A 14,505-nucleotide genomic window follows, 5' to 3' on the forward strand; every position below is an offset into this window, starting at 1 on the left:
CAGGCACGTGTGTGATATCCGTATTCTTAACATAATAACAGTGAATTTGAATTGTAAAAAATGAGAATGACTTTCAGCTTTAATTTGAGGGTGTTTGCATTCATATTAGAAAAACTATTTAGAATTTGTAGTCCTTTGTATACTTACTCCCCCATTTTAAGCGGACAGAGTGTAATTGGATGAGTTAACATATAACCTTAAACTAAATCATCACATTTAAAGAGTAGAGTACATGGATTAAAGAGTATTTGACTGCAGTAAGTGAGAGGCCTGTTTTTGTGTGCAGTTTGTTGTATTGTGTCTCACACTCACTTGCCAATCCGTCTTGGCGGAGCCTGGCTAGGTTGATCCGGGCTGATTGGCTGAATGCGGCTACTTGTCCCGGCAGCTGAGTGGCATTTGGGCGACAAGCTGGCGAACATGGTGGCGGGGGTGCAGCCACGCTTCAGCAGACGGTGCAGGGACAGAGCCATGCGAGACTTGGACACATTTCCACCTGCCGAGGCCTGAGCCGCAGGGTTCCCCTTGCCTTCCCCTTCACCGGCCTCCACTCGCCGCTCAGAGGCCGACGTGCTGTCCAAGGCCACGCTGATGGGGGACGGACAAGCTGGGGAGTGGGCCAGGAAGGGGAGAGAGGGCGAGGCATTGGCAGACGGGAAGTCAGTGATGCCAGAGTAAACAGCGAGGTGGGGGACGGGAGTGGTGAAGCGGCACAGCTGTGAGGTCAAAGGGCAACAGACACAAGTCAGGAAGAAGAAAATGCATTTTGAAAACCTTTCAGCAGACACTTCATTGAAAATGTTATACTTACATAAACACCATGATGTTCAGAACATGTCCACACCAAATAGACAGAGTATTATAAGCGATACCTAATTTGATATTAGAATCAAACTTATTAATACATACTAGGCTCCAACTAACTATTTTTGGGCTATATGACAATCAAACTACATGAAAACAGTAAATGAATGACAACTCAAGACAAACACATAAACATGATGTGGTTTGTGGGTCTTTTATTAGCTCATGACTTATGACAAAGAAAACACAGTACAATAAAAAACAGTGTATGAGTGAAGATGTACAGTACAATGTGTGTATTATAAGAAAAGCAAGACAGACAACAGTTACAGCTTGTATGGACAGAAATGTAACAGATAGTAACAGATGTCTCAATATGGCCGTTTGTCTAAAGCCTGTTGTCAGTTCTCAACGTGACTTGTGTTATACACATGTGAGAAGTTTAGGATGTGTTTAAAGGCTCAGTTCACACAAATCACAAACCTTACCTCTCATAATAGTTTTATGAGACATTTGCCAGGTAAATACATTTAATATGTGGTGGAAAAACACCCAAAAGTCTCACATGTGCAGGGCTTGTTACCATTAGAGGTAGGTGGGGTAATGTTGGGTGAGCTTTAAAATAGCCTCATATTAGTTTACTATTTGTACTTCCACTAGATTTCTACTTTTTGTTTTTTTCTAGACGATTTATGTGATTTATGATTAAAAAAAAATGTATTCAACCTATGTGTCGTATTTAATATATGTAATATATATGTTTCTAGTTCCTATTCACAGAAGCATGCTCTGCTCTGATTGGTTCAAATTGATTGATCGCAATCATGCCGATCACAATCACCTGAGTGATGAATGTGTTTGTGTCTATATTTTGCTCGTTCTGCTTTGTGGTGGTGATTTGACAATGCTGACCAAGATCTCTGTCTCTCTCTCTCGCTCTCTCTCTCTGCTCAAACCATTACACACTTAATATTACTGTGAGCTTTTAATACAGTGTGCAGATCTTTTGTCTGATTCTTGTCTCAGTAGTGCACGTTCCCATTCCTAATCACTTTACGTACTGTAAACGTACTTGTACTTGTTGAAAGAAATTGACTTTTTAGATGATGATGTAGATCTAATTTTGTGGCATTTTGTGGCTGAAACAACCGCCGACTAAGAGGTTTCTTTCCACTGAACTTCACATTGGAAATAGATATTTGTGATTATTTGACATTAGTATGGATATATGTACTGTATGTCTATGAGTATTTGAATATCATTAAACTTGCAGGCTGTAAACCCAAAACAAAGCTGAAAGATGCTATAAAGCTCCCTAGAGTTAACCTGCAGTGAGGTTATAATTTTCTGCAGGTTCATCACTAAGAGCATTTGATCCATTGTCATTATTAAAAAACATTTAAACAAAGTAAAATGGCATTAAAATGTAAACATTAGCATTAAGAAATAAACTGCAGCGTCTATTTAAAATGATTCCACTAAATAATTTCTTAAAATCAATGAACATTGTGGCCGGGTTAGCTCAGTGGGTAGAGCAGGCGCACACGTACTGAGAGGATTATGCCTCAACGCAGAGGTCCAGGGTTGGAATCTGACCTGTGACAATTCCCTGCATGCCTCCCCCTTCTCTCTCACCTAGCTGTCCTATCCATTAAAGGTGGAAAAGCCCCAAAAAATTATCTTTAAAAAAAAAAAAAAAAAAATTATTTCTTGGGTGGAGGACAGGGAGGAGGGGGCGCCTCCTTGCCCTGCTTGCTGAGTTTGCTCATGACCTGTGTGATGTCGACATTGGCGGCCATCTTGGCCCTCTGCTCCTGCTCCATCTGCCGCAGGATGATGGGGCTGAGACTGGGCCGTCTCTTCTTTGCATTTTGCTCCAACTGGGCATCCCTGGAAGACGACAAATAGGAGAAAGGAAGGATATAGAAACAGGAGAGGGATGGAAATAAGAAAAAGAAATAGACCGGCAAAGGGAAGAGGAGGGAGGAAAAGGCAGCGTTAAAACCAAGTTTTGGAAAGTGATGGATACTCATCTGTCTGGACACTAATATCAGCCAGACAGATGAGACACATAAACTTGGTTTCCCAGACCAATGTCACTCCTAAGTCATCCTTTGCAATGAATAGTCAATGTTTTTTTCATCCTCATTTGGCGTTCTTTATCAGGCTGGTTGAGATAATCAAATCAAAAGACAGACTTTTTCAAGTTTATTTCCCAATTAAAGGGCATAGATTAAAGCTCAATGTCATCTAACAGAGTGTCATTAATCAAATGCAAAACTGTATCCATTAAAAGCTGTCACTCACGTGAAATGGTGCTCCTCAGGACAGATGGCCTTCTTCACCGTTTCCTTAAACACTGGAGATTTCTGGTACCGGCCGTACGAGTCCTGCAAAATACACACAGACTCATCATGAATCAGTGCTTGTTTTGATTGTGAGTACAAGCTTGCGGGAACTATAACATCATACTTATCTTGTGTTTAAAACTGACTACTGCTGTGTTTACTGACCTTCTTCATGAGCATGTAGATGTGAGTTTGGGCTGCGTCCAGGACGTATCTGTGTGGGTGTTTCAGGCCCTTCACCGTGATTTCCATCGTCTTTCCGTCGATGTTGATCCACCGCGGTGCACCACGTGCCAGGAATGTCCTGGGATCAGGAAAGTGGAAGAAACAGACGAAACGTTATTACTAGCATCAAGCACTAATTTGAGGGACTTGTAATTGACTTGTTTATGATCTTTTCATGCCACTCCAACACATTTCAGAGGGAAATGTACTTTTTATTCCACTACAAATATGACAGCTATAGTTCATGCTACTAGTTCATCGTCAATGAAATGTTTAAAAAAATTGTGAAGAAACTTCCAAGATGTCTTGTTTTGTCTGAACAACAGTCCAAAACACAAATATATGATGATAAACTGCAACCAGAGAATGTTTGGCTTGAACTAATCGACTAATTAACAGAGATGTTAGTGATCGATCTATCACTAACATCTATCAACAGTTATCAGAAAAGGATTAATATATTCTACGCAGATAATAAATGAAGACATTACTTGTAGATATGCTCTGCTTTCTCTCTCATCGTTGCAGCTTCGCCCCACTTTAGATCTTCACAACTCTCCCAGAATGCCAAGTTCTCACCTATAACGGTTCAAAATAGAATCAAAAATAATAGAAAACTATTCTTAGCCCCTTCTAATGGCAAAAAATATTAATGCTGTGTGAGTAGAAACAGGGCAGCACGTTTGCAACAGTAACACTTCTGTAATCAGAGCTGTGATCTAATTAAAATAACCATCGTACCACTGAATTCTTTCTTTAGGAAGAGTCTGAAATCATTTCGTCCTCGAGGGTCTGAGAGCAGCTCAGCGAAGCTAAACGTCCACCTCTCCACGCGCATTTTAGTTGGCATTTCCACACTGTTACACACGCACATAAAACGAACAAGTTATTTGAAATTATACTCAGAATATAGATTATGTATCATCCTCAGCTGACTCACTAGGGCATGTTTAAGGTCCAGTACGTGACATCATCAGTGAGCCAGGGGTTGCTGGGAAGACACTTGGAGAGGAAAGGGTCGTGGCTGTTATAGGTGGCACAGTACTTCACCAATCTGCAAAAACAGCAAAAAAAGACTTTACTGTCTGAAGGAAAGAACTTTAAGATCACAGACGAGGATGCAGCCAAAGAGAATGGAGCCATTCTTCATAATAAAAGAATAAATCTGTAAAAGAATAAGAAAATACATGTGGAAATATAAAAATAAATAACAGAATATAAAAGAATAATTGCAAGCATTTTCCTTTATTTGTACATGTATTTGTTTATTTCTGTATATATGTATATATATTTTTTTTTTTCTTTTTTTATATTTATTTATGTATGTTTTGCATAGAAATTACAAATTATTATATAATGTCAATTTATTTTTATCCCTTTATTTTTCCTCATTGTTTTCCCTATTGCCTTTGCTTTTCACATCATTTCAGTCATTTACTTATTTATTCTTGTATTTATTCTTCTTTATATTTCCACATTCATTATATTATTCTTTTACAGATTTATTCTTTTTTATGGCACTCGTATGACTCCATAATAAAGACTCTGACATACTTTTAAAAAGTAACGTCAGTATTCTCCAATGTAAAAGGGAACTAATCCCTTACAGGATGGCCATTTATTTTGCACACACCACTAAATGTTAGACAAAGTGGTAAGTTATGCACAAGAGTCACCTTGCTGGCTTAATCAAGCACTGCCGTGGTAAATTACGTAGTGACCAGAGCAACAGGTTTTGCCTTGGTGGAGGTACACACTCTCAAAGTACTAACTAGTCCAATGTATTGCTCCTCACATGCTGATGACATGATAACAAGTCACCAAACCTACAGTTACTATATCTATATCATCATGCATGACTTTCATTCCTCCACTTTGCTGGTCATTCAGTGGAGATGTTATTTTGAGACAAACACTATATGATGCAACCAATCTAAACTGACTGCGGTTTTGTCACAGATAAAAGAAGACGGAGAATATCATGGATAATCTTACGCGCCAATTGACACCGATGACTTCACTCTGGGCCTCATGATGGACTGCTGAGTAAAGATCATCTACAGGGAGGCGGAAGAGAGATGACAGCTATAAAAAATGTCAGGAAAACAGATCTGTCTCTAGGGATCACTGATGGATAACATAACTGTTGGTTTAGATCAAACAGGATGACAATAAAAATCATGGAAAAGTCAGAGAAAGTCGACTAAATTCTCACTCACGATTCTCGCATAGAAGTCAGGTGTTTTGGCCTGGGGCAGAAAATATATGAAATGTTACATTACAGATTACATGTCATATCACAAAAAAATCTATCTACATAGACAAAGACAGATGTTGTGCTGTACGTGTTTGTGTATTTGTATCTTTCTGAGGACCATTGTGAGGTTTAGACATTTGAGAGTGAGGATATTTTGGATAATTCTTACTTCTTCAAAGGGCTGATTGCGGGTTAAGACTTATGGTTAAAAGAGTACTTCACTCGATTTAGCTTTGCACTCCTATAACATTGTTGGATACATAACAATGTTATTTCATGCATTCTTCTTCCTTGTCAAAACCTGATGCCTACAATACAACTCGACCACCAACAGTTCGGTCAAAGATTCTGCCGCTGCCTTTTATTAAATCAAATCATTATTAATGTATTACAGTGCATTTTAACTGTTCAGCTTTTTAGATTTTAGATGTTTTGTGTAAAGCACTTTGAATTGCGCCGTTGCTGAAATGTGCTATATAAATAAATTTGCGTGTTTGTGTGTGTGTGTGTGTGTGTGTGTGTGTGTGTGTGTGTGTGTGTGTGTGTGTGTGTGTGTGTGTGTGTGTGTGTGTGTGTGTGTGTGGGCTTGTTTTTTGTTGATCTTTGTGGGGTCCAAAAACCGGGAGTCCAGTATACTTGTGGGGTCCCGACAGCTTTGTGGGGCCAAAATGCTGGACCCCACAACTTTAAAGGGCTGTTTGAGGGTTAAGACTTGGTTGTAGGATTAGGGATAGAATTAGGTTATGGTTAAGGTAAGGGGCTAGGGAATGCATTATGTCAATGACAGGTCCCCACAAAGATAGTGCCACAGACCTCTGTGTGTGTTTGTGTTTGTTTGTTTGTTTGTTTGTTTGTTTGTTTGTGTGTTTGTTTGTGTGTGTGTGTGTGTGTGTGTGTGTGTGTGTGTGTGTGTGTGTGTGTGTGTGTGTGTGTGTGTAACCAGTTTAAAAGTCTGAATACAAAAAGAGTCATGGAAAATGCCTGCAGAAGAGAAGAAAAGAAAGAGAGGATAAATTAATTTTAGTAAAGGGTAAGTTAAATGATTGAAGCAGCAGACAGATAAGGGAAAGGAAAGACAAGCAAAATGTACTGCACCTGGCATTAAAGCCTCTTATTTAATATAAGCTGATTGGCAGGAATTATTTTCATACAGGTCACACAGAGACTCACCTGTTACCTCGTCTGCGTTGGGATCTATTAGTCGATCCAGTCCATAGTCCATGGCGCTCACTGTCCCTGGCTACACACACACACACACACACACACACACACACACACACACACACACACACACACACACACCAACAACAACAACAACAACAAATGATTTCACATTGTGTGTTTACAAAATGACAAAAAAAGCAGATGGCTCTTTTATAATGCTAATCACAGGCTGCTAATGTGTCACACTTTTCCTGACCGTTTGAGACGACAAGAGGCCAGTCACGTGTTAAATGTGATTTTTGTGAATTCACTGTTCACACATTACAAATACAACTTAAAGTAATGTGTCCGTTTCCAGCAGAGGACTTGTACAGAGAAAATGCATTGCCACATTTAACAACAAACAACAACAAATAGACTCAGGAACAGCTTCTTTCCACAAGTCATCACCACACTGAACACACACACTCACTAGCACCCCCCTTCACACACACACACACACACACACACACACACACACACACACACACACACACACATTCACACCTTCACATACGGACCATGTACAATAACTCATGTACAATAATAGTACTTTTAGTGTTTATATTTCTTTTATTTATGATTGTATTGTTTTACTATTAATTTCTTGTCTTTTTAGATTTAGATTTATGTTTACTGGGTGAACTGCTGCTAAGAATTTTGTTGTTCATTTTTGTGCAATGACAATAAATCTGCTGATTCTGATTATGAAAAGGATGAGTCTGTGTGCAGGATGCAACTGCCAAGTGGGACAATAGGTGCAAACAACAAACTACTCAAGACAGATTCATAAAATGTTCCCACAAAAGTAGAAACAACAAGTACTCCGACTGAGCTAAAGGCCCCAGGTTTCTTGTGTGTCAATTAGTTTGAGATAGTTTGATGAAATACAAATTTATTCAGGAATATGCAACATATTAACACAATTTGCACTGAAATAATTAACGTCTGGGCCTCAAGATTATGTAATAAAGCAGACATTAAGGTTTTACCATATCAGTTGATATTTGCTTTAATGGGAAATTGAATTACCACAAACTCAATAACACTTAGTCAACGTGAGCCTTCAGGGACCCTGAGGGTTTGGGTTAGCCACCTAGCCTGGTCAGAGATCCAAACAGGGTGAAACTCAGACTCACGATGCCGCAAGCTCAAGTTGCAAACCGCTGCAACCCATTTCTCCTACGCAGTGTGAAATATTAATCAGCGGTGCACTTTTCCTCTGACTGGACATGTAATGGTAATGAGGCATCATGGGTAGAGATAATGAGATACCCTGGGAAGTATAGAGGTGGAGTGCAATTTATTTTTCAGACGTCTGTCTGCTGGCAATCCACTTACATGCATGAAGCTGTATCGTGTGTGAGCAGTGCATGTCTGATAACTATCTATGTGTTTGTTGGTGTGTGTGTGTGTGTGTGTGTGTGTGTGTGTGTGTGTGTGTGTGCGTGTGTGTGGTGTTCTCACCGGAGGTCTATGAACCACCCAGTAGGCTCTCTCCTGGCAGTCAAATACCACACGGTCCGGTTTCTTCCTCTCCTTCGCAGCTCTAAAAGTCACACACAAACACAGAGCATCGTAACACCTTCTCGAGCTTAAAACTGAGTGATGTCCGAGTATCTCACACACCTACCTGTACTGTTCTTTAGCTTGCATCACTATGAAATCCCATTTATGATTCATCCACTTGTGAAGACGGTTATAGTGCTCCTGAGGACATAAAATAACACCTCAGCAAATGCCAGCAGACAAAAATGAATCACTCTCATTTAGTAGCGTTCTCACCTGCTCATGCAGCTCCAGGATTCCCTTTTTGCGTATATTTCTTTTCGCCAGGTAGATTGCTTTAATAGTGTAAGGGAAAGTGTAAGTGTTGGTAACAGGACGGGAGATAAAATGTGAACGACTTCCGTCACACTCACCATAATCTGTATCCTCCACAGGCCACTGCTGTGTGGGCCAGAAGTACGGTGTCTAAAGAGGACAAAAGTCACAAGTTTTATTGTGATTTATTTTTACAAACCAGAACCAAAGTAAGATGAATGTATCATTGCTCAGGAAACTAAAAGCAGACCAATTTGAGATTTGACATAACAAAAGGAATAGTGACTCTTCTCTTTGCTTATGGTGAACTATTTTACAGGCAGTTTTGCAAACATATTTAAAGCTGGAAGCACATTGCATCGAAACTTCAGCCTTTGCACCTAATAAAAACAGTCCATGGATTAATGTTTAAATGTACTAAAAAAAATCATAATGGTACATAATATAGCCTATTAATAATTTTACCAAAAGAGTTTCAAACATATTTTATAACAACAGTCAAGTCAGTGAGTTTAAAAAAAAACATCTTGTATTGTATTGTAGGATGGTAACGGCTGTGTTTAATTTAAACGGTTACCTGTGGAGTTTTTTTTTTTTTTTAACAAACAAAAGGAATTTAGTGTTTCTCAACAAAATGTGTATCCTTGCAGATTAACAAATGTGTGGAATTCATTTCCACCACCAACACCACCAACTGTTGTTTTAACTGTTGTGCATCCTCTTGCAAATGCACGATACAAACAAAAACTGTGACCCATTTGGAAAAGCATTGCTCCATAGTGCTATTCAACGTATTCTCTCTTATGATATCTTACAATATATTACTGTGCCTGCGCAAGCCCCAGCAGTGAAGTGGGTCTTGCGTGGTGTGGGTTAAAAGAAGTAGTTTTTACGTAAAGTAGTTAAACGTACTATAACACTCTTTATACTACATCAACTGACTTCCTCCTTAGAGGCAGCCCTGTGCGTCCTGTCTCACGATTATATGGGTTATATACGAATTAGTCTATATCCACGATGTTCCACTTCCGGGATTGTGGCGTGAGTTTTCTGTTGCACAATTAAAACAACTTTTGAACGTGGTTCCACCAAAACAAGTTCCTTCCCGAGGCTATTTTGCAGCGGCACCGTGGCTCCATCCGACACTTAGCGCCGCCCAAGATGATGGTGATTGGTTTAAAGAAATGCCAATAAACCAGAGTACGTTTTTCTCCCATCCCGGAATGCTGTGTAGACTAGCCAGACCCTCCTCCGCAGCGCTGTGGAGACAGGTCTGGCAATGCGAGACTATATACAAATTAAATAGTGCATTATTTTCAATAGATATAAGTAGGAACAGTGAATTAGAACAGTCTGCGCTATTAGTGGTTACAAAGTCTACAGGGCAACTTTAAATCAACAAAAAATGGAAGCTTCCTATGCATCTTATCCAAAGTGTTACAAGGTGAAAATGACATCAGTCAAACTAGATATACAATTTTGGAAGATAGTTTCCTTGGGGTCTGCGATTTTGACATGTGGTGTGTTCACCTGGAAGCGATAGAGGGACGCATCTGGTTTGATCACCAAGCGTTTGTGGTCTTGTAGAGGGTAGATGTATCCTAGCGCCACCAGCATTGAGCCAAAACTCCTCGCCTCTGAAGACAACAGGCGTAGAGACGAGCAGAAATGTAATCAAAAGAGGCACTTTCAGCTGGCTCACTCTGTATGTCATGTAAATATATGAATGGCATCAGCTGACATATCTCTCACCTTGTGTGTCTACTTGGAATCTGTCTGCTAACCACGAAATGATGTCTTCCCCTGAGGAGGAAAGATGGAAATGAGAAGTCATAGGTGACAAAACCGTGATCAGTGACATTGAACATTAAGAAATAGGTTTTTGTGTGTCGATAGGTAGGTGGGCTTCTAAATGCCAGACCCCTGATACAACACTACCGACTGTGAGCCTCTGCAGCTAATGTGGAGGAGGAAGCACAGCAAGAAACAAGGAGAGGAGAGAAAGGAAAGACAAGAGGGGGAAAGGAAAAGAGGGGAGAGAAGAGGAGAGAAGAGAAAGGAAAGAAAGGGAGATTCTAGGAGAAAAGGAAGGGAGAGGAAAAGAAAAAAAAGGAGGGAGGAGTAAGGAAAAGAGAGAAAAGAAAAAAGAAAAGGGGAGATGAGGTGAGGTGAGGAGAGACAGGAAAGAGAAGGAGAGGGAAGGAGGAAAGGAGATGAGGGAAAACGAGAGGAAAGGAGAGGAGAAAAAGGAGATAAAAGGTAGAGGTGAAAAGAAAGGGAGATAAAAAGGAGAAAAGAAAAGGAGAAGAAAATAATTAAAGAGGAAAAGAGATGAGAGAAATGGTAAGGGGAGGAATAAAAAGGAGAGGAGAAGCTGTTTGCATGTTTGCTTGGTTTCTTCATTCAGCTGTTTTAAACTGCCTGGATTCAAAGTTCACTAGGTTTCCTCTCTTCTCCTCCACTGTCTCTCTGTTGTTCCCTTGTTTCTGTCCCTGCTACTTGCTCTTTTCCTCTTGCCCGCTCAATCATCATCCTCCTCCTTCACCTCCTACTTTTTCCCTCTCCCTGACTCCCTGAGACCGCAGGGGTTGTCATGGAGATCTGTAGCTCTCGAGTTTGAGCCCGGAGCTCCAGTATCCTTCAGTGAGACTATGCAGGCACACTCACTCAGCAATATGAATAACAATGTGTGTGTGTGTGTGTGTGTGTGTGTGTGTGTGTGTGTGTGTGTGTGTGTGTGTGTGTGTGTGTGTGTGTGTGTGTGTGTGTGTGTGTTTTTACCAGTAATAGCGTGTGGTATTGTTGTAATAACCAGTCTCTGGGGCTGTGACTTAACTCCTGTTTTGAGGTCCTGCATCTCCAGCAGCACCTTCTCTGCCTGCGAAGGAATATGATTATGAAGGGGTGAGGAGGAGGTTACCACGACAATTGATTGTGAGTAGGTGTGTGTGTGGTGGTGGTGGGGGGGTGGCAGAGGTCACCATGCCAACAGGTTGCTTTGACAACAGGTTGTGGAGGCAGCCTCAATGATGGGGAAATCAGGGCAGCACGTATAATTTGTGGATACAAAAAATGAGGTTAGATGGATTTGTGGATGAAATCTGCTCCACTGTCTAAGACATGATGGTGCTGATAATAATTATCATTATCCCCATGATGCACAACATCCCTGTTTACCTCTTTTCTGTTTAATAAAAGATTTGGAAAATGGCATCTAATTGCCTTTCATAGATTTGAAACCTCTGAGGCAAATTGTTCCCATGGGATAATAAGGCTCACTATCAACACTTGTAATTAATACTTCTTATAAGGAAAATGCTGCATGATTAAAGACTCTCTCAACACAATTATACCAAAAACTTCAACATTACAATTAACTCTGAACCTCAATGCTTCATTTAAACAAGGAGAGAGGTAAGATGAGAGGTCTGTTTCATGCCCTGGTCTCATGGCTTTTGTTTGGCTTGTGTGGGAGGTTTGGCGGTGAGTCACTGCTCCTAAACAGCTTTTTATTTATTTATCATATCATCAGATCCCACAGCTCAGGTGTGAACTGGAAAGCAAGAACATGCAGTACATTATTTCAGCTTGTGTGTGTGTGTGTGTGTGTGTGTGTGTGTGTGTGTGTGTGTGTGTGTGTGTGTGTGTGTGTGTGTGTGTGTAGGCTTGTTTAACTATATTCATGGGGTCTAAAAACCAGAAGTCAAGTATACTTGTGGAGCCCGACAGCTTTGTGGGGCCAAAATGCTGGACCCCACAAGTTTAAAGGGCTGTTTGAGGGTTAAGACTTGGTTGTAGGATTAGGGATAGAATTAGGTTATGGTTAGGGTGAGGGTAAGGGTTAAGGTTAGGCATTTAGTTGTGATGGTTAAGGTTAGGGTAAGGGGCTAGGGAATGCATTATGTCAATGACTGGTCCCCACAAAGATAGTGCCACAAACACCTGTGTGTGTGTGTGTGTGTGTGTGTGTGTGTGTGTGTGTGTGTGTGTGTGTGTGTGTGTGTGTGTGTGTGTGTGTGTGTGTGTTTATGAGACGGCTGACTCCCGGGCCTGTTTGAAGTGGCTTTGTGCTTTGAAGTCATCCTGGAGAGGCTATAAGCCCCAGGCTGAGTCGGACCGAAGTGGGCTTTCATGGACCAAAACACAAAGTTCTCCTGGAAATGAGTTAGCATTATATCTATGGTTAGCATTTCCCTGGTGAGCAGGACATTGTGAGTGCTTTATCTGGGACCAATAGACTCTGAGAATATTTTGTTAATGACAGGGCTTTTGAATTATTTCCTGTACATTTTTTCTAATGCCAAAGCTATTTTACTATGATACATATTCCAGCTCCTGAAGTGGATAGAACTTGAAATGTGAGATGATAAATTGAGCCCTGCTCTGTCCACAGGACCGGGCTTTTGCCGTCCAGTACACAGTGCCTGGATTTACTTCTCTCCAGCAGCTGGTTGGTTGGTGTATATGGAAGCACTGATACTGATCCAGGCTTAATGCTTATTAAACTGAATGACCTTATTACTGTGATGCAACAAAACAGTTTAGTAACATTTAGTGTGACAAACAGATAGAGTTCCCACTGAAACCAAGATGACATTTGTTTGCTGTTCCGACGTCTTGTCATTCTGTTACATGTATTTCTAAATGCTTGGTAGGCTACTTATGAGGTTGTTTTTTTTCACTAATTCTGACCAATCGGGTAACTACAATTCAGATTTGCACGCATTTTGAAATATGGCATATACGTGTGATCTGTTTTGTTGTATTTCCTCAAAGCATTCTGTAGTCTAAATGGTACCTGTAAGTGTTGTTGCTTTAAAAAAAAAAATGTCTAACCTAAATAAATCTCTACACTTAAGCTTAAGGAAACCAGGATTCCCCTGAGTACCTGTGGGAAATACAGATAGGCTAGTTTATTTTTCTGAGCTAACGCAGTTTATATGAATAAATATCAACAGCCACGGTTTATGAGGATACAGCAGATAACTCAAGCCCAAGCATTGCGTTTAAGAATTACCAATCTATCATATCTATAGGTATAGTCCAGCCTAAGCAGGGCTGTGGTCATCATCTCTGATGTAAAAGGATAGCCTACCTTCTTGAGACAAGCGATCCTTGGTCGATACCTCTGTCCATGATCCTGGAGAGGGTTTCTAATGGTCATGGTGTCTAATGATCACTCTCCCCCACACACACACACATACACACACATGTAATGCCACTGTCGCCTGTGAGCTCTGTGTTGTGTGGTGATGCTGAAAGGAAAGTGCAATGATAGACACTGATGCTGCCTTCAAGAGTTCACCATAAACTCCTGTTTGGAAGGTTGGATATTGTAATGTCGTTGTAGTGTCATTTTTCGCATTAAAGTGGACCTTAAGATTAAATTAGCTTTGAGACACTTAGAAACAACTATGCAAATGCAATATCATTATACAATATAGTACAATATCATCAATTACGATACAATACCAATCAATGACATACAAGTATAAAGGATATTCAAATTTAATAATAAAACAATCACACTTTATTCAACAAATATTGACAACTGTTCTGTGGTCGAGTCTTTTCTGTCTGCATTTTACATTTTATTGACCGTTTGAAGTACGTTCAAATATAAATTGTCATATTTTCAACAGCCTTTAAAGGCAGCATACCTAAGAGAGAAAGGGAATCAACCAATCAGAGCGCGGCTTTTTCTATAAATTACGCAATTACCAAAGTGAACCAGCAGAGGGCGAAATAGTACCGTGTCGTTATCAGTCAAGTCTAGCGTTAAATTCACTTGTAAATGTTGTATGATCTTGTCAGTAAAACACAGTACATAGCGTTTGAATTGAG

General features: G+C 40.2%; 1 protein-coding gene across 1 annotated transcript; it reads right to left on the bottom strand.

Moving 5' to 3' along the window:
* Positions 1 to 1,009: 1,009 nt before the first annotated feature.
* Positions 1,010 to 13,895, bottom strand: LOC144536784 (regulator of G-protein signaling 9-like). Its single transcript, XM_078280060.1, has 17 exons — positions 13,757 to 13,895; positions 11,443 to 11,539; positions 10,414 to 10,464; positions 10,192 to 10,298; positions 8,760 to 8,811; positions 8,623 to 8,681; positions 8,471 to 8,547; positions 8,305 to 8,386; positions 6,812 to 6,874; positions 5,597 to 5,626; positions 5,373 to 5,434; positions 4,318 to 4,431; positions 4,119 to 4,234; positions 3,869 to 3,956; positions 3,318 to 3,456; positions 3,112 to 3,194; positions 1,010 to 2,694 (listed from the first exon to the last, which is right to left on the bottom strand). The coding sequence occupies exons 1-17, from the start codon at positions 13,823 to 13,825 to the stop codon at positions 2,508 to 2,510; spliced, it is 1,476 nt and encodes a 491-aa protein (XP_078136186.1). The 5' UTR covers positions 13,826 to 13,895; the 3' UTR covers positions 1,010 to 2,507.
* Between the last annotated feature and the right edge of the window lie 610 nt (positions 13,896 to 14,505).

Source organism: Sander vitreus, chromosome 21, assembly GCF_031162955.1.
Source record: "Sander vitreus isolate 19-12246 chromosome 21, sanVit1, whole genome shotgun sequence".
Lineage (NCBI taxonomy): Eukaryota > Metazoa > Chordata > Actinopteri > Perciformes > Percidae > Sander > Sander vitreus.

Excerpts from the sequence above, each read along its gene's own strand:
- LOC144536784 (XM_078280060.1), bottom strand. The coding sequence starts at position 13,825 with ATGACCATTAGAAACCCTCTCCAGGATCATGGACAGAGGTATCGACCA. Across the intron at positions 10,465-11,442 it reads AATACCACACGCTATTACTG|GGGAAGACATCATTTCGTGG; the intron begins GTAAAAACACAC and ends TTTCCTCCTCAG. Across the intron at positions 8,387-8,470 it reads CAAGCTAAAGAACAGTACAG|AGCTGCGAAGGAGAGGAAGA; the intron begins GTAGGTGTGTGA and ends TGTGACTTTTAG.